This window comes from Cryptomeria japonica, chromosome 5 (assembly GCF_030272615.1).
Source record: "Cryptomeria japonica chromosome 5, Sugi_1.0, whole genome shotgun sequence".
NCBI classification, from domain to species: domain Eukaryota; kingdom Viridiplantae; phylum Streptophyta; class Pinopsida; order Cupressales; family Cupressaceae; genus Cryptomeria; species Cryptomeria japonica.
Genome location: NC_081409.1, coordinates 27,519,522 through 27,543,798, shown reverse-complemented (window position 1 = coordinate 27,543,798; position 24,277 = coordinate 27,519,522). Strand labels below are relative to the sequence as shown.

At 36.0% G+C, this 24,277-nt stretch overlaps 1 protein-coding gene across 3 annotated transcripts in view; it reads left to right on the top strand.

The window, feature by feature from the left end:
• Window positions 1-3,303: 3,303 nt before the first annotated feature.
• The window catches only part of LOC131033669 (protein S-acyltransferase 10), a 79,785-nt gene continuing 58,811 nt past the window's right edge, over window positions 3,304-24,277 (top strand). Inside the window, exons 1-3 of one of the 3 annotated variants that reach the window (XM_057964937.2) lie at window positions 3,304-3,808; window positions 4,535-4,620; window positions 4,968-5,082. In XM_057964937.2, the coding sequence (XP_057820920.1) occupies window positions 4,602-4,620; window positions 4,968-5,082 (134 nt within the window). In that variant the 5' untranslated portion in view covers window positions 3,304-3,808; window positions 4,535-4,601. The remainder of the gene's footprint in view (window positions 3,809-4,534; window positions 4,621-4,967; window positions 5,083-24,277) is intronic. The other 2 variants (XM_057964936.2, XM_057964935.2) reach the window with 2 other exon arrangements.

Below are 24,277 nucleotides of genomic sequence, written 5' to 3'. Positions count from 1 at the left end.
TTAAATGAATAAAACACATTTAGTTAATGTAACCCTCTTTCCTCTTTTAAATAAATAACAAAACATTTATTTAAATCCCTAAACTACCCCCCACTTGCATTCTCCTACAAATGCAAGTTGCACCTATTTTGTTGAAATAAAGTAATTTTATTTTAGTTACAATCCTATTTTCCCTCACCCACCAAACCCACTTGCATCTTAAACCCATTATAGATTCTTCTAAACCATTCCTAATTAGCCTAAACCCATCTCCTAATTATTGTCACATCCCTAAGCAACTTGAAGTCACTTCTCAAAGCCTCCAAAGTCTTTGAAAAGCATTAAATGCTTTATGTCTCCAACAAGTTAACCCCTAAAGTCTTCCAAACCATTAATGGTTCTTACATGACCATTTATGGCTCTTACATAACCATTAACGGTTAAACTCAACTCACCCAAATGGTTAGAGACTTTCCCTCTAACTCAACCTCCATTTAACTCATGGGTCTCTTCAAGCATTCATTGCTTTGACCATGGTTATCCCCACTAACTCTTACACAAGAGTTTGTCCATTAGATAAAAGCATTATTCATCGGATAAATAATTTATTCATTCAACTCAAGCCTAACCTTACCTCCTAAGGTAACCTTCATGTTATCTCAAGCATTTAATGCTTCTTCCCTCTCCTCTCAAGCCATCTCATGATGACATTTGTCATCTTGGGATTGGGTTGAAAACCCTCACATGGATCATAAACCCATCAATCCCGACTCTTGTTGAGATTACTCAATCTCAACCATTCATTTCTCCATTTTTCCTATAAATAGAGCCCATTCCTTCTTAATCTAGATCCAGAAATCTTGTATGCATCTAACCTATAGTAAAATTGAGAGAGCATTTAGGAGCAAAATCATATCCAGTTTGTTATTTTGGCTAAAATCAATGTAAATTAATTAGGCATTTTCTCATATCTAGTTTGTTTGCATTTGCATAGTCTTTTATCTTCATTATTCATAAATCTTGAATCTCCATAAGACATCCATAGTAGTGCAAAAAGTTGAGGGCTACACTCATGTGGAACTTGGAGAGGAGAGGAACAAGGGAGGAGCAACTATGAGCATTTTAGAGAGCATTTGGGAGGGTTTAGTGTCTTTCATCCCTTTTTGTGCGTTTTCTATAATATGTTTGATATCTCTCTTGATATGCATGCTTAGGATTGTAGTTTCTTTCATCTTTCATTGTTGATTGATACTAACTAACACTAACGTTTGAATGACTTGTCTTGTGTTCCTAACATCCTTTTTGCAGTGCATCAGTTGCAAATGCAGATCTATTTAATTTATGAAGCTGTGAAGTGATGTTTGGGAGATTGTACACTTGAGTGCCTATAAAGCTGATATTCGATTGTTATTATGTCATGTAATTCACCGATAGAGTGGTCAATGTAAACAAAAAGTATTTTTAATAATAAAAATGTATATATTTTGTGCAAGTTGATTTGTATTAAAATTGGAAATGTACCAGTAGTTGTTTTTTTTAACACTTTTTTGTGGTCAACTACACATTCAGTTGTGAACATGTATTGGTGTTCAATTAAATATTTATTGGTATAGTTATAATTATGTACTAACAATGATATTTGTATTTTTTGGGGGGTCAATATGACAATAAGTGTGCGGTTATTGAAACTATGATGGCTATTGGTGCTCTTCCCCTACAATAGCAATGGGCTTTCTTGTCGGTTAAGAAAACAAACAAGTTGATTGCAACACACTATTTGAAAGCATTTCAAGCAAAAAGGAAATGAAAAAATATTGCTTCTAAAAATGGTTAATTTTTTTTTCCATTTTTATTATTTTATTAATTATTTGTAAAACATATTTTTCATTTTATTTTTTATGAGATTTGTCATGTTATCTTTATCTTGATTTTTTAAGAAAAAGAGAAAATGACTAGATAAATATTACTTTCTTTGCTTTAATTTTATTTTTAATATTTGATTTCTATCCACAAATTTTATATAGATTTTTAAAAACATGTATAACAATAACAAGTGCCACATAGTGGCTAGTATTTACCTTGTTTTTAGTATAGTTTTAATAATAATTATGATTTAATTTATTAAATTATAAACGCAGTTGGAGACATTTTGCAGTCAATTATTATTTTATTAGTATTAATATTTGTATATTAAAGAACACAAAAGTTTTAGAATCTATAATATTATTTTAAATGTTTTAGAATTTGATTATATTTTTAAATTTTTTTTAGAGTTTATGATATATTTTTATATTTAATTTTTGCTAAAACAGTAATATAATAATAATAATTTTATACTAATTTTAAAATATTATCGTAATAATAAAAATATGTGATATATTAAAAATAATTTAATATTAATAGAAAAATAATGTAAGATGGTATAATAATATTGTAATTTTAATTATTATAATTTATTTATTTATTTATTATATTATCTTACATAATGTATTTTTGTTATTATTTTGAAATAATTTATAAGTTAAATTTTTAAAAAATATTATAATTCTATTTTTTTTTTTTTAAGGAATGCTTCAATTTTAATTTTTGGGACAAAGAGGAAAGCATAATATATAAATTAAAATAAAAAATTATATATGATAAAATGTTTTAGATTCATGTGATAAAATTAAAAAATATTTTATTCTTATATAAACAACCTTTTTATTTATTAAATATTTATCTTATTTTAGTTTTGAATTTTTAAAATTATTTAAGACTTAGTTTAAGTAAACAATTTTTTTTTTAAGGAAATAAAATAAAATAATTTTAAGGGATAAAATAACTATAAATAATAGTAATTTTTGAGTAAACAATGTAAATAAATTAAAGTTATTTTTCAAAAATTGTAAAGTAAATATTAAATGAACTTTCAATGAATAAATAATTATTTGTTAACACGGACAAAGTTGATTTAAAAAACAATGTAGGAGTACAAGACTAAAATTTGGATTACATTTAGAATTAGGGGTAGACTAAAATTTGGATTACATTTAGAATTAGGACTAGGTTTACAATTAGAGTTATGATAAACTTTAGAGTTAGGATAATAAGACATATAAATATACCTGAAATGCAAACTCTCCTAAGATAAGCTAAATCTAGGTATTCTTTCAACCTCCCTCTCTTGTTATACAAATCTCTAATAAATTTAAACATCTTTTTGTCTAACTTTTAATCCGTACAAGAACTAATCTAGAGATCCCAGCAAAATTCGGTTCTCCTACCAATCAAATGTTATTACCGTTAGGTGAGTAACGCAACGATCATCCATAAATGAAACGGAAGACATTGATCGAAATTAATGAAGTTCATTTATTGAATTAATTGTGTAATAAACTTCAGTTTTAATTACACTTCTGCCGAATGACAATGTAAGGTGGAGATCCATTCCAGAGAGCCTGGAGTCCGTTTACACAGTCCCGTAAAGCAGTTATTTGAGTCTCTAGAGGGAATTTCGAAAAAAATTGTATCTTGCCCCGATAAGGACATCATTTTCCCTTGACGATTCATCTGGGTATGCTTACAGAGTGGAACGCGAATAAACGCAGTTGTTCCTTTCGGTCAATGTGCTGATATTCTGAGCAGTTATTGGCTTACCGTACTGAAAACAACGAAATGTTACTATTGTTACAGATGAATGGTTTAAATGCAGTGACGTTCTGATGAATCTGGAGCTCGAAGGCCTGTGATAGAAAAAGGGTTTGATGGGTTTGACTTGATCGGTTTGTGAGGAGGTCCATTATGAGGATGCAAGCCGCTGTAGGTTTGTGTTCGAATGCTAATGATGGTGAGATTTTTCAATTCATTTTATTTTTACCTCTCCAAGCTGTTTTGGATTGGTTGTATATAGTTCTTTCGTTTTAATACGAACAAGTATTTCATGGAGGATTCGTAAAGATTGCTGGATTGGGTCGTGGATTAGTGAAGTATTTTATGGAGAATTTATAGAGATTGTTAATTTGGGTGCGGGGATTTGTTGCTCGGTTGGGGTGTGGATTTCTTTGAGCATTGGATTGCTCAGTTGTGTATGTCGATTTTTTGAAGCATTGGATTGCTAAGTTGCGCTTGAGAAAAAAAAACAGGATTTTTTTGGCGTTAGATTGGTTTGTTGGATGTTTGGATTTAGTTCATAGATAATTTAATACGGATTTACTCATTTGGGTCCGTACGTTTAAAAATGTTTTGCGGCGGACGTGCGTGCATTGCTTATGTTGGGTGTGTACATTTATGGGAATATTTCATTGAATATTCACGCAGATTGCTCAGATGGCTGTGTTAACAAAGTATTTATATAGATTGATTAGTTAAGGGGGTGGATTTATGAAGCACTTGATTGAGCATATATGTAGATTGCTTAGTAGTTCGCGTGTTGATTTGTTTAAGCATGTCGTGGACGATTTATATAGCTTGGTTGGGTGTGTGTGGAATTGTTTAAATATTTAATGGAAAATTTACTTAGTTGGGGGTGTATAGGGTTTATAACTTTATATACATTGCTATGTTGGGTGTGTAGGTTCGTTTAAGCATTTGGGTGAGGATTTAATATGGATTGGGTGTGTAATTTTCTTTCTTAAGGATTTATGCAGACGGCTAAGTCAGGTTTGTAGATTTATTCAAAAGCATTTCACGGAGGATTTTATATTGATTGCATTTTTCCGTTTGTGGATTTGTTTAAGCATTCCACGGATGACTTATACAAATTGATCTGTTGGGCATTGTATTTTGTTTGAGCATTTGACTAAGGATTTCTGCAGATTCCTAAGTTGGGCGTGTGGGTTTGTTTAGGAATTCTATCAAGGATTTATATAGAATCTAGATTGCTAAGTTGGGGATGTGCTTTTTTGAGGATTTTTGTAGAGTGTTAAGATGTGTGTGTGGATTTGTTTAGACATTCAGTGAAGATTTTAATAGCTTACTCAGTTGGGTGTATGGATTGCATATTTCAGGGGACAAATCCAAATGGGGAACAAAAGTAGCGATGACTGCCATGCATGTGGTGTTTGTGGGAGCCTTGTTCGCACTGGATGTTCAGTTAATCGGGGAAACTTTGACCCATCCCTGGTAAAATGATTCCTTTTCTTTTCTTTTCTTTTTTTAAAGAAATGTGTCTAGAATGCTTTAGACATTGAAAATTTACATTTATCTAATAACATGGTGATATTAGTCTGTGTCCTAAGACACAATGACCTATCCTCTTTACTGAGAGTACCCTAATTTAATTGACTTAAAAACCCCTAATAAGCTGAGACAAAATGGGTCCTTATGAAAGACAACCTTACACTTTGATTTCCACACGCATCCAACGTCAGGCAACTGTCACTAATAATGAGGTATTCTAAAAAAGAGCTGGGCAGTCAAACAATTAATTGAAGCTTGGAAATGCTTTATTGTAACTTACTGGCTTCCTCTTCCTCCCCAAACTTTTTATTTCTTTTTCTACTCATTAATTTCTAAGGTTTGATTTCTTGGTTTAAAGGAATTGTGTTTCTTAACCCAAGCAAGAATATAAGTCTTTTATGGTAGAATCGTTGCAATAAGGATTTTAACTGCAAACAAAATCATAGTATGCTCTTAGAACAAAATGCCTTCTAAAATTATGTTTTCCTCACAGCAAATTGTTTCAATAGTGGCAAACTGATGTAAATGTCAGACTAATACCTCACGATGATCAAGAAACTGTCTAAGAGGAATTCAGATCTGGCATTAAATAACTTTCAAATTTGTCTTTGGAAGCAGTAGTTTACAAAATCCTGTTTTTGACAAAATAAATCATGATTTTGGGGATAGAATGTCTAAAATCACCTGTTTAAGTTATTTCCTTCTCTTTTGAGAGTTGGATCTTCTCTAGAATGAAAAGACCAAATGGAATATGGCTTTACTTTCTGTTAAAACTGTTCAGAATGTTTAAAACGTGATTTTGCCCCAAAACACGATTAGTAACAAAGTCAGCTGCAAACAAGCACAAAATTGGGTTGATTCTCTCCGTTTCTTCATGGATTCTCTTTCCCCATCATAAGCCCGCCTCAGGTCATGCTTTATTAGTTTCCTCTCAAATGTTTACAAATTTTTCATTCATCACCTTGAAAACATCAAATTTCCTCATTTCTTGGAGCAAATTGTGCTTCCTGCTTTTGTCGTGAGTTTATTTATTCCTCTATGAGAGCAAGAAAAACCCTTGAGAAATCTACTTTCAGATTTCTTGAAGTAGGTTGCCATTTCTCCAACCATTATTTGCTGCCATTTCTTCAATCATTATTTGCTGCCATATTTGTTGCCAACCAAAATGGTCCAGAATCCTTCCTATGGTTTGACTGACTCTTATGATGGTAAACTGTTATAAATGATTAATAACATCAAGTGATGGAACATGATTATAGCAGACTCCCATTTGACTACAACAAATGATTACATGTGCTGATCTTACACCCTTCGATCAAGGATTTGATAATTAAAAACTTCTAGTTCTCTTAAGTTTATTCAACTCAAGGGATTCTTAACTAATAGAGTCTATTAGAATGGATATTACTTACACTGTTTTTGGTGATGCAAGATTGCCTTGCCACTAACGATGCCCAGGTAGGTGAAAATGTGAGCTCCAGTTCACAGAGTTGGAATCAAATCCTCCAATGATGGATCATATCGATCATTCTCTGTTGTATTCATTGTATCTTCTGCATCCCTGTTTTTCCATTTGACCAACGATTCTTTGAAGTCTTTTCCTCTTGTCTTATTGATGATTTTTGAAGTTAATGACTACCACAATTTCCTCTCTTTCTTTCTTCGGTACTTGTCTCCAATCTGGAAATTGAGAATTTGCCTTGTGAAGATAATCAATTGGCTGCCCTTTATGGAAAGGATATAGATCAGCAACTTGAAAACAGGTGAAATATCAATTCCTTCAGGCATCTCTAGCTCATATGCGTTTATTGAAAACCAAATCTTGCATGGTCCAGTTGTTTTCTATTTGAGTTTGTTAGAGGTTTCTTTTGAAAGCCATTCCTTGCATAGATGAGTTAGCACCAAGTTGCCTACCTGAAAAATTCTTTCCCTTCTCTTCAGACAGCATTCTCTTTGAATTTGGTTATACTTTGCTTTAGCTGTTAGTGTTTTTGATTATATATCTCTTTCTTTTATTCAGCAAAGCCCTCAACTTTTCTCATGCTCACAGCTGCCTCGTCTCTACGCTTGGTGACAGCCCTAGTACTATTTCCATATCCCATCTGAAATGGTGTTTTCCATATACTTAGGTTTATTGAATTGCTATAAACTTATATGCAAATTCAGCTTGTGCTAAAGACTAAATCCTATTGTCCCAGTTTTTTTCTCACTATGCATCTTAATAGGTTTCCACCTCAGTTTGATCATCCATTTGTGGATGATATGCTAAACTGAACTGCAATTTAGCACCCGACTTCCACCATAATGGCCTTTGGAAGGGGCCAACAACTTGGTATCTCTGTGGCTTTCTTAGTCTTCTTTCATCCATCGTCAAAAACATATCTACAATTACAAAAATTGAGTCATTACCCCTTTGAGTTTGGGGTAATCCCAATACAAAGTCCATGCTTATGTCTTCCTAAGGTTTTTCTGATATAGGCACTAGTTTGTACAATCCATAATTTTGACTTATACCCTTGGCATATCCTACAATCTTGCACAAACTTTCTCACATTCTTGGCTAGCATTGGCGAATAATTCCTTTCATTCAGTTTTCCAATGTCTTGTCAACGGGAAAGTGTCCAGCCAAATGTCCACTACTCATTCTTTCATCATATTATCCCTCTTTGACCATTGGGGTATGCATAAGTGCTGTGCTTTGAATAATAAACCATTTTATAGAAAATAGTCCAGCTGTGGAGTTCTATCCACGTGGATTGGGCTCTTACAAGTTGCCCTTGCTCTTTTGAAATCTGCATCTTCTTTGTGCAATTTCTTCATGGAATCAAACCCAACTATTCCTATGTGCACCTCTGTTGGTAAAAGATTCTTTCTACACAATGCAATCATCAGCAACCTTGTGAGATCTTCCACATTTTTGTTTCAACACAATTAACTTTGAAGGATTTCCACTAATTTCATATTCCTTTGCTTCAACTTACTTTGGCTGTTAATGTAATGCAGTGCTTGATGATCTACATATAGGACAAACTCCTTTGGCAACGAATAATGTCTTTTTGCATCTTAATTATTGACCATACACAAGATACTTTATTTTCACATCATTTAACTTATTAAGTGAGCTACATGTCTTCCCTCTTGACTAAAAACAACCTTTTTGCTAACCAAGTATTATGGCAATCAACTTGAAACTCCTTGTCGATACCTACCTAACACTGCTGTTGGCTGTTGGGTTACCTTCTTCTTTATAAACTTAAAAACTCTTTCAGCTTTGCAGTCTATTTGAACTCTTTTCTGTCACTTCTCATAGTGTCGGTCATAGGAGCACATGTTCCACTAATGTTCCCGATGAACTTCTGGTGGCTTTCGTCTTCTCTGAGTTCAATCCTTTGTCCATTTCTGGACACCACAAATTCTGAATCAACTCATGTTGCACAAAATTGCAAGTTTCAAGTTCACAAGCAGCTTTTCCTTGTTTAATCTTTCTAGCGGCTGCCCCAAATGCAGCAGGTGTTATTCTTTTTTTTTTTGAATAGCAGAATATCATCAAAATGAACTATTATAAACTTTCTGAAGTAAGGTTGTAAAAAAATACTTGGTGCTTTGGATAGATCAAATGGCATTGCCAACCACTCATGCAATACTTCCTTCATCTTGAAAGCAGTTTTCTATTCATATTCATGGCTGAATAGTTAATTTTATTTGGTAATATCCACTTTTTAGATCCATCTTAGAAAAGAACTTGCCACCACTTAAACAATGCATGAGGTCATCCATTATGGGTAAAGAAAACCTACACTTGATTGCAATCTTTTTGATAGACTTTCTCTTATCAGCTTCTTAACTTGTATGTTAACCTCTTAATTTTCCATAGGTGTAACTTGTAAATTGGTTTGTTTGAAAGGTTTGATCTTGGTATCAAATCAATGTGGTGATTAGTTTTTCTCATTCGTGGTAGCCTGCTAGAAGATTGGAGAGATAGTCTCCTCATACTACCTCAATAATTCCTTCATTTCTTTGGGTATTTCACTTGCTTTTTCTGTCATCCCAACTTTGACTAGTTAGGAAATAAGGGTATATCATTTCTTTGCTTTCTTTGTTTTCTTCAATTTTTTCCTACTTGAAACCAACAATGCCTTGTTGCTGCTGCTCACATTTTCATCTCTTTCCTTCAATAGGCTGAAGCCAAACTTTCTTATGTCCTTTCCAAGGGTAATGGTATTGACCATAGTTGAAAAATTTGGACTTGACAATGACTTTGCTGGCCCAAAATTTATAAAAACTCAGTTCTTGCCAAAAAAATTCGGCAAAAAATTGACAATAACTCGGCAAATTTATGAAACATTTGAAAATATATAATACTGATTTACATCAGATATAAATCAAAGTTTGAGTTAAATACATAGCATAGACCAAAAAACAAGTGAAATATCTGAATAAGTTGAGTTCAAAATATATCGTAGACCACAAAACAACAACAACCTCTGAGTGGCGAATATGTTTTAAGGTTTGGTATCAATGAAAATTAGAAATCATAAATTGCGTCTACAACTAAAGCTAAAAAATGATTGATGCCGCTAGGTGGTTGGTGCTAACGTAGTTGCAACATCGTCAATAGGTGCCCCATCCAAAATGATAGGTTCCTTTGCTAGATGACCAACCTCATGTTCTTCACAGCTGCCACTTTTGCCTCCCATTCAGCTGCCTCCCTCTCCAACTCAGTTAGATGATCATTTGTGAAAAATGAATCCACATCACGACATCATTAGGTGCAGCATCCAATCTGCTGAATATGGATCAATGTCATCCAGAGCAAGTGCTTCATGTAAACCCTGCCCTTGCACCTTCCTTTCATGCAATTGAAGGTTTGGTATCAATGAAAATTAGAAATCATAAACTGCGTCTACAACTAAAGCTAAAAAATGATTGATGTTGCTAGGTGGGTGGTGCTAAAGTAGTTGCAACATCGCCAATAGGTGCCTCATCCAAAGTGATAGGTTCCTTTGCTAGATGACCAACCTCATGTTCCTCCTCACAGCTGCCACTTTTGCCTCCCATTCAGCCGCCTCCCTCTTCAACTCAGTTAGATGATCATATATGAAAAATGAATCCACATCAACATCATTAGGTGCAGCAATCCAATCTGCTGAATATGGATCAATGTCATCCAGATCAAGTGCTTCATGTGAACCCTGCCCTTGCACCTTCGTTTCATGCAATTGAAGGTTGTACCGCACATAGACAAGGTCATTCAAGTGCTATTGAGGCTACCGATTGTGCTTTTTTGTGTGAATGGCCTCAAAAACACTATAGTTGCACGCACAACTAGAAACACTACAAGTTTAAGATAATATGCAGATGGCAACCATTTGAAGATTAGGAGTTGTGGCACCATATTCTTTCCACCACAAATCTGCAAGGATAAAAAATGCTATTTATAATTTGCTCAAGATTTTTATAAACTTAAAAGAGTGAAATAAATGGTAAAATAAATTTAAATACATGTTTTTTTACTTGGCTGCAAAGTGGCTCTCCTACAAGTGCAATCAAGTAAAGAAAAAATGGCCCTTCAACCTTCTTATAGCTCTATAACTCATCAAGTATTAGGTCTTAAAGGTGCTCATCATCAACTAATCTTTGAATACATGTGTTGAGGCCGATTTAACCTCTGCATCTGCTCAGAAAGTAGGGGAGAAATAAAACTTGGGGTTCAAGAAGTAGGCAGCAACATGAATATGTTGGCGGAGTTGTTGGTTTCACCTAGATCAATTATGCACCATATGGATTCATATTTGGTCTTGTTTGACCCATACAGATGTTGAATCGCCTCTTTAGCCCTCTCCATGATTTCATATAGATATCCCATGGGGTTTTTATCCCCATTCATCATTCGTAAAACCCTCACCAACGGTTTTGACATTTAGATATTAAAAATTAAAAAAAAAAACAAAATCGGCAAATTTTAATATTGAGCAAAAAAATTCAAACAGTTGATTCCTGAAGCTATTCATGTTAACACTACGGATTGTGGAAATCATATATCTACAAAATCAGCAAATTTTAATATTAGAAAATTAAATGATAAATCATCAACCGAAGTTTGAAAACTTACATTGATGATCTCTTCCATCATCTCGGCAAATCTATCAACAAAAATGGCCTTCACGACTTTCTTTGCTTTAGGTTTCCTAGCATAAGAACTATCCAACCATCTTTTACTCACAAACATCATCTTCAAATTGGGCAATGTAGCTAATATGCTTTGTAAGGTGAGAAAATTTGTAGCAAAGCATGTGATCCTTGATCAATGAGATCCTTACCATCAATGTGCTCTCTCATAAGATTTAGAACCCATGTTTGGTTGTAGATATACTTTGTGATATTCCTTCCATCTTCAACCAAATCCTTCACCCAACTTAGGTTCCCTCAATGAGCAGCACAAGGGCTCCAAAATAATGTCGGATGCCTAGCCATTAGAATTCTACCGGCTGCCATATTTGCAGCTGCATTATTGGTCACAATCTGGATGACATATCACACTCCCACTTCCATCACCATCTCATCCAACATGTTGCACAAGGTCTTTGTATTTTCCACTTTATTGGAGGCGTCACCTGATTTTAAAAATACTAATTATACCCCTAAAGCTAGAAAGTTGATGATTGTCCTATTCCTGCCATCCATCCAGCCATCATATAAAATGGTGCAGGCATTCTTTTCACAAATTCTTCTTTGGTCCTCCATTAGTCAGCGAGTGTTTTGGACCTCATCCTGCAATAATGGCCCACTCAACTCATGATGACTTGGGGCCTTGAACCCCTTACCAGCCATGATCAATGCAGTGACTAATTGCTCCTAATTTGGACTAGAAGCAACGTTGAACAAAATATTATTGGAGTACCAAAATCTAGTACATGCCAACTTTGCTTCATGTTGTGACTTTTTATTCCATGCAGTGCCTTGCAATCTAGGTTGTGCATTAGGAATGTTACATGGAACAAAAAAGTTTGACTTATGGGTGCCCATACTTCCTGATCCTTGTATCTGTGGTCCAAGGGAATAAGAGGCCCCCACATCTGCATGTGACCTGTAGAACTCAATTCTGTCACTGGGGCTGTGTTGACGTGTATTTTGTACACAATCATACACAGAATAAAATACCTAAAGGTACCTTATCCTCTCTTGAGTAAAGCCTCTGATTGTTGAAGATATCGCGAAAAAGGATCAATCAGGATGACTTCAAGGTTCTTGTATGTAGGGTCTACGTGTGGATAAGCTCTTTGTGGTATGATGTGATTTGTTGGAATCACAAGGGGACTTACATTTGATGCCTGAACTTCTGATTTGCTTTGAATATTGCTGGAACACAGGATTTTCACTAGCTTAGATTTAAAAAAAAGAAAAAAGACGAGGGCGAGGAGAGGATCTAATCCTAACACTAAGAATGTAAGAGCAATGAATGATCTTTGATGAAATTCTAACTAAGTCTTTTTTTGACATCATAGGAACATCTCCACAAGGTTAGTGCGATCTTCGAAGGAAAGCTTTATGATGTTCAAATCATCACTGCAGGCATAGACACCATCAGGTTGATGCATATCGATGAAGAAGCGACAATTGAAGTTAAGCTTAAGCTGAATGATTCCAGTTGACTACGCAAGGCAAGTCTGCAATCAACAAACTGCTAGTAGTATGGATATACGAATTTCACCATCAATCAAGCACATTTCTTCCACTCATCTAATCATAAAATCAAACATGAGAAGTATAAAGACCATGCAAATTGTCGAATCGACCCATAAATTTCACCATTTCTTCAATGAAGTTACAAGTCTTTTACAACAACATCTTGGCAACAATCTTTGCCTTCTCTCTCTACTCTACTCTAATTGCTTCCAACTATTCCTAACTATTTTTAACTATTCTCACTATCTATTCTAATTCCTCCTCTTTTACAAAATGAAATGCCAGGGCTTATATAGTGCCCACAATACAATTCGATGGCTTAGATCAATTCGAGATCAATGGCCAAGATTCAACAATGAAAACCCTAATTAGGGTTTGTTACAACCATTACATAACATTTAATGCTTGACCAATGATAAAATTGTATTGCTTGGACACATGTCCTCTCTGAAAAATTCCACCAATGAATAACCGGGGTAGGTACATCGGAGTTTGTGCCACCTTCCATGAGTTAGGTACATTGAATCTGGACATGCTGAGGTGGACCACACTGACTGGAGGAGTGATGACTGGGATGCCACCTCATCTGACACTTGTAACTTGGTAGATATTCAACTTGATGTTGTTGAGAAGCTAGCTTTAATTAATTCATCTGGAACTATTTGCTTCTTCAACGAACCCTTGTTTTAACTTCTTGTGTCCTTGATGTGCAGGATGATTGATGTACCTCGCCTTGGACTACTGGATTGGAAGAGGTCGCCCTTGTCGATGCTAGGCTGGATCGAAGAAGGTCGTCCTTGTCCTTGCTTGATCGTCCTTGATCTGGCTTGATTTTCCAACTCCGGGATCTCCATTTGATGCCTACACAACATTTCAAAATTAGTAATAGATTTTGCAATATAGAAATATAGACTAGATTAAAGATAGAATTTAGGAAACTTCATGATAAGTCTTTGAGTTATCATTTCCTAAATACATTGAGCTACTGGAAACTCAAAATTTCAAAATTCAAAATTCGAGACTGAGACTAGGACGATTAAAATTCAAAATTAGGAAATTCGCCATACCTCACTTTGAGAGCTAACTCTAACAAAAGGATGCAAAATTAGGAAATTCGCCTAGGCAAAATGAAGATTGAAGTCCTCAACGTGGGCTTCCTCTAGCAAATGCGTCTCCTTTATTAACTTCACCACCTTGAGGGCAAATTCGCTCCACCATAAACAAAGTTCGCACTCCTCTTGATGAGATCTCGCACTTCCTTATTCGCCTCTCCAAATCGCATATGAACAATGATTGAATGATGGTTAAAACATGCTCACATACCTTCATTATATAGGCGCTCACCTCTTTGCAATCCCTATAGGCCGACTTGGAAATAAGGCAAATAATAACAAAATATAAATAGAAAGAGGAGGTCGACTTTTGTAAAAACATTAAAATAAAACCCAAGCGCTCTCTTTTTATTTAACTAATTAATTAATTTTAATGCCTTTGTATTTAATAATTTCGTTTTTAAAAAAAGGCTAAATTAATCATTAAATGCCTCATGCGCCATTTTTAAATGCTAATTCAATTAAATATTTCAAGTTTTATCGATTTTTAGCATTTAATGCATTTCGAAAATATTGGCGCCTAATCATGGGAGGATTTTGGAATATTAACAATATCGCTCTGGTCCCTGGGAGAGGGACAAGAGCGAACTTTGTGTTTGAGCTCAAAATTGTTGACTTTCGACGTTAACCCCTTGTTCATCATCTTCCTAAAGATATTTTCGATTTTGCATGTCCTTGCCTTGACGTGGTCTAGGAAGGAAATGATTGTTTCAATAAATATCGCCCTGGTCCTCTAGTGAAGGACAGGAGCAAACTTTTGTTCCTTGTGCTAATCCTTGATCATATCAACTTTCAATTGCTTTCAAAATGTAAAATAGTGTCTCTTACTCCTTCTTGAACGTTTGAAACGGAAGTGACACCTCAAAATTGGACACACTTGCATATTTCGCTCTAGTCCCTTGGAGAGGGACAGGAGCGCCTTAGTCATTTCTCATCACTTTTCGTGGTCTCTGTAACCTTGCTTTCCTTCGAAGCACCTCCAACATCTTCGCCACCTTGTGCCTTGGCTTGGATCCGACCAATCTTGGAAGGGACGACTTGATAATCTATATTTCGCCCTGGTCCCTGGCAGAGGGACAAGAGCGATTTTACCTCTATAGGCTAAGTCATTCATTGCCAACTTTTAAAACTATCTTCAATGGATTCATTATGCTCCCCTTCACTCATCTCCAACATGAAACTTGTTCTAACTTTGTGGGAAATTTGCTTCATGAGGAAATCGCTCTGGTCCCTTGGAGAGGGACAGGAGCGCCTAGGACAAAATATGTTTCACTTTGCATCTTGCAACCTTTAAAATTATCTTCAATGGAATGAGTACGCCTTCTTTTATTTGCCTCAAACTCAAAACTTTCTTCCTCTTCGCCAAAAACTTGTCCTCTAAGAAAATCGCTCTGGTCCCTTGGAGAGGGACAGGAGCGCCTTGGGCAATTTCATCAAGTTCTCGAGTTATTTACAACTTCGTTCTTTTTTGAGGCATTCCAAACATCTTTACCATCCTGCCCCTTGGCCTGGACTTAACCAAATTCGGAAGGGAATGCTAGATAATGTATATTTCGCCTTGGTCCTTGACTGAAGGACAGGAGCGATTTTGTATTTATTAGCTCAATTGTGTTTCGCCAACTTTCAAAATTCATCTTTGACGGATTGGTTGGGTCGCCCTTCATTCATCTCTAGCTTGAAATTCACTTTTCCTTGGTCCAAAACTTGTCCTTTGAGAAAATCGCTCTGGTCCCTTGGAGAGGGACAGGAGCTATCTTTAAAATTCGCCCTGGTCCCTGACAGAGGGACAGGAGCGAACTTGACTTTTTGGGTAAATTTTCTCTTTCGGGATCCATTCAAGTTATATTCAATAGGCAAAACGCACCTTCCTTGATCTCTTCCACATTGCGAAATCATTTAATCCTGCAAGAATAAGGCAAACTTGGTGTTCGAGCTCCGGTCCTTCAGTGAGGGACAGGAGCGATTTTGTCATTTTAGCATATTTCCTTGCTTGCAAATTACTTCAAACTATATTCAATGGACAAAAGATGCCCTCCTTGATCTCTTCCAATCCAAAAATCGTCTTGGTCCTGCAAAGACAGTGCAATTTTGAAAAACAAGCTCCGGTCCTTCAGTGAGGGACAGGAGTGATTTTTGTCCTTAAGGCCAAATGTTCAACTTTCATTGCAAACGACTAAGTCTGAATGCTCCATTAGGTTGATTACATCTCTTATTGCGTCCTTGATGCCTTAATTTTGATCAACTAAGACCAAAAATGGTCTAAGTAGGCCATTTCGCCCTGGTCCCTGGCAGAGGGACAGGAGCGATTTAACCTTAATCCTTGAAACTTGCCATTTTTAGTCTCAAAAAATCTTCAAAACCTTCAGTTCATGCTCGATTGCATCTCCTGGCGACCCTGCACAAGACAAATGAAACAAGTCAATGACCAAGATGCATAAAATACTAATTTCGCCCTGGTCCTTGACTGAAGGACAGGAGCGATTTTGCCTCTATAGGCCAAAATATCAAGAATTTAGGCTTTCAGTCACTTCACAAGGCATAATTAGGTCATCACCAAGGCCAGGGGTCACTTATCAAACTTTCCAAAATTTGGTCAAAATTCACCCGAACAAGATTGCACAATTCCATCATTAACACTTAGGTAAAATTTGAACTGGCTTTCAAAATTCCTACTGGACCTAGTCAGACACACCTGACACCCTGACAGACTCATCCTATTTCAAAATTGCAATTCACGCGAGGATGCTCAATAATCTTCAAAATTTGACTGGACTTCGGCTTGAAAATATCAACAGGAAACCCTAAGGCTTAGCCCTAGTCCAGACGACTCACTCACTTACTCAAAACCCTAAAAGTAGAGAGAAGAATAGGCAAAACCGAGCAAAAAAAAAAAAGGGGGGTCCCCATTTCAATGGGGCAATGTGTGAAATGGTCACAACAGGCTGCTGCCATTACCTATGTTCTCTTTTTTTTGCCTTCTTCGGTCATATGCTTCAAGCATTGCTATTGTGTCCCTTGTCGCTTCTCTAGGACATTTGTCACATGGTGTAATATCTTTGCAAGTGATCTTTGCAAGGTGATATTTGAGTAGGTTTATGCCACCGATCATAGTCCTCTAGTTCGATGGATACAAATAACTCTTCTCGGACTGCACCTGGTGTTCCATGTTTCCAACAAGTCTCCCTTTTTTTGCCACCAGCTCTACTTGCAGAAGCCATTTTCTTTTAGCAAAATAGGAAGGAAAACTAGCAAAAGTGAGACAACATAAAATTTAGAGAACATAAAAAATAGTACAATTGATTCTGATTCACCAACATTATGGTGAATCAGAATCAAGCTTGCAAAAGTGAGACAACATAAAAAATTAGAGAACATAAAAATTAAAGAACTCAAAAAATAGATGGTTGAGCTGTTTGTTGCTCTTGTGACATCAGTTGATGATTGCTAACAAATCTTATCAACTGGGCTTTTGTCTGAATGATTGAAAATTCTATTTATACCCAGATGTATCTCCATGTAAAAGGTTACCCTTGCTGAGAAAGCTAGGAAACATCATGTCTCAGTCTTTGTTTTTTCAACCTGGGTTTTGTTTTTTTTTAATCTGGAGTGTATGAATGTTCTCTAAGCTGAAACCTTATATGTCCATGGTGTTCAGTGTCTAATTGATGTTTTAGAATTGTTTTATAAGTTGTGACTTTACATTCAAATTGCGTTTACTGTCTTATTGTTATGAGCCTATGTGAATGACACCTTAAAAAACTGCATTGTCCTTTATCTTAGGTTGTGATTCAAAATGACGTTCCCTGGTTTTGAATATCATGCACTCAACCATAATCCAATACTGAATACACAGACCTGTTATGGTTTTTCAGTGAATTGTTTTCAGCCATATTTTTCTGAGGGTTTATCAACTGCTAAAGAAAAGTCTGAGAAATTTAAAGTCCCAAGTAATGACAAGGAAATATCTTTGTACCGACATTGAAAACAAACATTTGGCAAGTCTTAACAATCGACTGAGTCAATAAATCAGATAATGCAAATAGCAATATGAAAAATAGAGCTTGTCTCATGTGGTCGCCATAAACAACACATAGCAAAACTTGAGGATGATCTAGATTCATTTGATGATTTTTATTTGTATGATCAAAAGTAAGATGACAAATACCAGTTTGACTTCGTGCCCTACATGTTGTGGTGTTTTCGTGCACAGTCCTTCCTGTTAATCATGTTGTGCCTTTTTCTCCGTCACAGCTGGGAAACGCATAAAAATGACTTGCATTTTTTTAGGTTTTGCGAGTTAATTTTTTTTGTTTTTTAGCACCGAGTTTTTTGCAGATTTCCTGCAATTTTTTGTGATTTTTTCCTATTTTACTTGCCGTGAGCTAGGTCACAACTCATCCGTGAGTGACTTGAGGCCAGAAATGGCTTGCGAGTACTCGTGAGTTGGTAGAATAATTGCTGAGTTTTTCAACTTTGGTTTTAAGTGTTGTTTGTGTTATTTGTGCACCCTGTTCATGTTTGAAAGTATTTTTAAGTGTTGTAAAATCTCGCTATTAATGTCAAATTCTACTGAATTTGTGTTATTTTGCTGGTATATTCAGGCCAACAGAAGCATTTGTTGGGAAAATATCTTGAGATATAGTGTTTTGGTCTGTTTGCTGATAAATTCCTCAAAATACTGCAATATTTTCAAAATATTAGCAATTTTTGATCCAAAAGTCACCAGTTTATGAACAATTTCTTGTTTTTCTCCTCTGTATGCATCTGCAATGCCATTTTTCCCTCATTCTGCTCTGTGATTTGTCCATGCATTTTCTGTCAGATTTTTTAATGTTTTTCAGTTCCTGATATTTTCCCTGTTTGTTTCTGATTTAATCTTTGATAAATCAAAAAGATATTTATCTTTTGCTTTGCAGAGAAATTCCCGTCCACACCAACATACCAAACTGGGGTCTTTGGTGACACATTTCACTTATTCGAGTTTTAGATTCTCTCTAGAAGTTTTAACATAGATTGGAATAGACCAGCCGTTTCAAAGGATTCGAATTTATCTTATTTTATCTGTAATATAAATCCACACTGAGACTAAATTAGGATATTTGGTGGGGTACATAAGGTCATTTGACTTCATATTGAAGGATTCAAGGCTATTTCTACTTTTGGGAATTTGGTCTGCTGTAGTGCTGTAATGTGATGTTAGCATTGAAAATTCTCCTAAACTTTTGGCAAACCCAATCACTTGTGCATTAAGTTTACCAAGTTTTCAATGCGTATGTGGTGCCCAGCCCAAGTGAATTGGTGGCAAGTAGAAGTGTTTCGTGGGGACACTTTTCCCTCAAAATTCCCATGTGTTTAAGATAGGGATGTCCCCAAGACATAAGGATTTGGAGGGGACATCCCTCTACTGTCCCAACACTGCTGCTCAAAACTCAGAGACGTTTCTAGGACGCACCCTAGGTTTGGAGACAGCTTGGGCACTGCAAGACATCCCTAAGACATCCAAGAGACTCTAGGAGTCTCCCAACTGTTCTCCCAACTGTTCCCAGGACTTAAGGCATCCACCATGGTAATAAAATGAAAACGTGAATATTTTTAAAAAATTAAAAAGTGCTTTTAATCTGCATGCCGCAAACATTACATTAGTGGTCTATGTGCTCCACCCAAACTCAAAGCTCTCACAAAAAACTCATAAATATGCATCTCACTTCTAATCCACAATTCAAATCACTCCTAAGTTTCAAAATTAGTTAGGACTTGGAAGTTGGTGTTGCAAACCCTACTGTCCCACCACTGCTGCTCAAAACTGAGAAATGTTTCGAGGACACACCCTAGGTTTGGAGACAACTTGGGCACTCCAAGACATCCTTGAAATGTCCGGAAGACTCTAGGAGTCTCCCAACTGTTCCCAGGACTAACAAGCATCCACCATGGTAATAAAATGAAAAAGGTGAATATCTTTTAGAAATCAAAAAGTTCTTTTAATCTGCATGCCACAAACGTTAACACTAGTGGTCTATGGGCTCCACCCAAACCCAAAGCTCTACAAAGAACTCGTAAATATGCATCTCACTTCTAAGCCTCAATTCAAATCACTCCTAAGTTTCAAAATTAGTAAGGACTTGGAAGTTGGTGTTGCAAAAAAAAGTGATAAATTTGTGAAAATGGCATTCACAATGAAGGTTTTTACTTATTTGAAGGCCTTAATTTTGCTTGGTGGTGGGGCTCCACCCCTCGATATTGCCTTGTATTTCAACAAGGGTGTTGCCCTTGAACCTTGTGAAGGGTGTTGCCCCCAAACTCTATGAGGGGTTTTGCCCCTCAATTTTATTAGCATAATATCTTAATTATTTGTTATTAATGGTCAATTATGTAATTTATTGTACATATTAGGTAGTTTCTATTTTTCTTCAATTTACGATTGTTTTGTAATAGAAACATCGTCTTCATGAATGCTATATGTACATCTCAATTCTTTTAGAAAATCGTTGCATTTAATGAACATGGTATCAGAGCTAGATAATAAAAAAAATTGTTTTTTTTTTAATTTTAAAATAATTTTTTTCTGGAAAGCAAATTTCTTTGGGAAAATTTCTTTTGGTGAATTTCTGAATGTGTTGTCTGATAGAACTCTGCTCGCCTATGTAACATGGAGTTTTTTTCTTTTCACGTCTGTTTTTTATGGTGACGGGATTCTTTTTTACTCGTGCAAGCAACCCTTCTTCTGCTCGCAAAATCTGAGGATTGTGACATGATTTATTTCGCTTTTACGTTTCTTCTCGGTTTGTGCTTGTGTGTTTTCCTTTCGATGCAATTTAAAACTGCGAATGACTGTGTGTGACGGATCTTTTGTCTACATTTGAGTTTTGGTTTTCGTGATTTCCAACAATTTTCTTTTGCGTGTTGGTATTTTTTTAGCCTTTACTCGACTTTGTTCTTGACGACTTTGAAGACGAGATTTTTTCTTGTTCTTTTGGCTTGCGAAATTCGCGACATCCGACTTGCGATTTCAAATCTCTGTCTGCACAGATTCTTTTTTGGCGACGGCTAGGGTTTTAATCCTTGTTTTTTGTGGTAAATAAAAAAATTCTACCAGATCCGACTAGGGTTTTTATAAAGTCCTCTGATTTTTTAGTCGGAATAAACTTTAACCTATAGATTCTTTGTGGGTTTTTTACGAAGTTTTTCTGGGTCTTCATAAGAATTTTCTGGGTCTGTAGACATTCGTACCTTGAGATTCATGCCAGTTGTACTTCGCACTTTTTGAAGTTTGTACCTGAACTTGCCTCTGTTTCTGCATTGGGATCCATGCCTCAGATTCTGTAATTTGTTTTTCGCCTCTTTAGAATTTTTCATTTTCTGTGCCTCGAAAAGCATGCACGATGGCGTCATTGATCAACATCATGTTGGAGGCTAGTCAGCGATTCGACGACAAAAATTACAACACATGGAAGCAGCGGATGGTGAGCATCTTTGAATATTGCCGCCTTGATGATCTCGTTTTAGGTAAAGAGACTCGCTCTACTACAGGTAGACAAGATCAGGTTATGTTTGATGAGCGTAACTAGGAAGCGGTCACGAGAACCTTTTCAACTTCATCTTATGAGCAAAATTCTGAGGATCAGCCTTTGAAAGCTACTGATTTGGGCGTTTGCCTTCCATTTGGTTCACCTGATGGGAGGGATGATGTAGACTTTGAATTTGATGATGCACTACCCAAATTTTCTCCGGATGATGCTAATCTTTCACCTGTTCCAGATTCTGTTCCAGTTATTCCTCCTGCATCTGATGTTGGCTCTTCTACTCTTCGGCGTAAATGGTGGGCTAAGACCTTAAGTGATCTTCGACCTGATGAGCTCATCGAGGGTAGATCTTCCAGAAATAAGAGCAACCAGCAAAATATAGTCAACTTTGCTCTCGTGGCCAACATTCATAATTTTTTTGAGCCCTAGACATATTCTGAAGCTAAAGGAATTCCTGAGTGGGAAAAGGCTATGGAAGCTGAACACTAGAGTTATTTGAAGAATAACACTTGGGTCCTTTCTAATCCTTCTCCAGGGAAGAAACCCATTAGTTGCAAATGGGTGTATAAAGTTAAGTACAAAGTTGACAGAACCCTTGACAAGTACAAAGCTCGTCTCATTGCTAGGGGTTTCTCATAGAAGGACGACATTGATTATGAGAAGACTTTTGCTCCTACAGCCAAGATGATTACCATTCGGCTTGTCCTTGCCTTAGAAGCTCAATTTGGTTGGAAAGTCCATTAGATGGATGTTAAGAGTGCATTCCTCAACGGTGAGTTGTAGGAAGAGGTCTACATGACGCAACCTCTAGGGTTCAAGGTTGCTGGGAAAGAACATTGGGTGTGCAGACCAGTGAAAGCACTCTATGGCTTGAAGCAGGATCCTCGAGCTTGGTACATCAAAATTGACAAGTACCTCACAGATAATGGCTTTTAGAGGAGTCCATCTGATTCTAATTTGTATGTCAAAAACACTAGTGATGATATTCTTATTCTTGTTGTCTATGTTGATGACCTCATTATCATTGGTAGTTTGACACTTTTGATGAATCAGATCAAACAAAGTTCGTGCCAATCCTTTGACATGGCAAACTTGGGATTTCTACACTATTGCTTAGGTGTTGAAGTTTGGCAGACTGAAAGTATGCTGGTAAACAAATTTGTCATTGCGATTGATTCTCCAAATTTGACTTTTTTTACCCAAAGAGCAGTGACAACCGTTCCAACAGTTGGAGAGATTGTGGTGAGGCCACAATCTTCCTCTGCGTTTGATAGGGGCAGCTCCCTCACATGATGGAGGTATTTAGTATTTTGTGTACTTTTGACCTGAAAGTACAAAAAGGAAGGAAAACACAAAACTAAAGAAAGTAGATAACAAAAACCCCAATGGTAGACACATGAATACACATTGAGATTCCACAATAGATAACCATTACAAGGGGGTTTAAGCATAAGATGGGTTTAAAATATGCAATGATGATGAAAGAAGTACAACAACTCTCAACATACGAAGAGATAGGCTATACTAGCACAACCAAGTCAAGATACCAAGAAATGACATGTTTCATCAAGTCAGTTACATAGATTGTTAAACTGAAAACCAATAGATTCCATCGATACACAAAGGGATTGCTAATTTAACATACGAGAAATTAGTAATAATAAATCATGAATACATTAGATTAATACGAACTCAATGCATTCTTCATTATTCTTTTGAAAGTATACAAGTCCAAAAGCTTTTGTGTACAAAATGTGAAAACCAAAAGTTCTCAAAAAGTTTCTCTACAAAATTCTCCAGAGTTTTCCCTCTGTAAGAGTTCCTCCCCCTTTATGAATGAAATAGCCTTTTATTTATAGGCTTGAGAGAATAACTACTTCATAACCACCTAGCCTAACTACTTAGGATAACCAACTTAGGAAAACTACCTAAGTCAACACTTAGAATAACTACCTTTTTGAAGACAATTTAGGATTTACCTAACTTTTACAAAAGTAAGCCAAAAAGCTAAATTTAGTTACAATTGGCGACATAAGTCACTTTTACAAAAAGATGACTTGAAACTTGTGGCTTTCAACTCATTGGCATTATGCTGATGTATTTCTCCATCTTCCTCCACTTCATCTTTTGATGCTTGTAACCATCTCACCATCTAGGTAGTTGAGAATGTAGAATTCAAAGTCTTTTTGTTGAAATGAATAGATAATCTCAGAGTCTTGCATACAGATGAAAATGCTTAAGCCTTGCAACATGTCGATAGGTTGGTATGTTGACCATTGGCACATAAATTATACATTAACAAATAAGGATGTTACAGGTCCGTCAAGCATGTAAGTGCACTTGATCACCATAGGTACGAAATCCACAATACACACATAATGATATATTTATAGGAACAAAGTGAGAGTCAGTCATCAAATGAATGAATTGCTAATCACATAATATATCCATGAATTTCCCCACACTCGCATTCCTGAATAGTGAATTTCAATTCATCACTGCATCATCTTTCTTCATGAACATTTACTCTCCTTGTCGGCACTTTAACTTCTTTTCACAATTCTTATAAGATGCTAACTTATGATTTTCTATTGTCATTAACCTATTGAAAACACTCGATAACCTTTCATTGTTAGCATTTCGAATGTGACCTCTAGCCTTTGTTCGGAGTTTGGAGTAGTTATGAAGTTAGGAATTGTTGCCGATTCAATCTTTATGTCCTTACCATTTCAATCTCACTCAACATGCCCGCTTAATGTTCCATTTAATGTTAGTATGCATTCAGAGAGTGCTACATTAATTTAAGAACTTTGAAAGCTT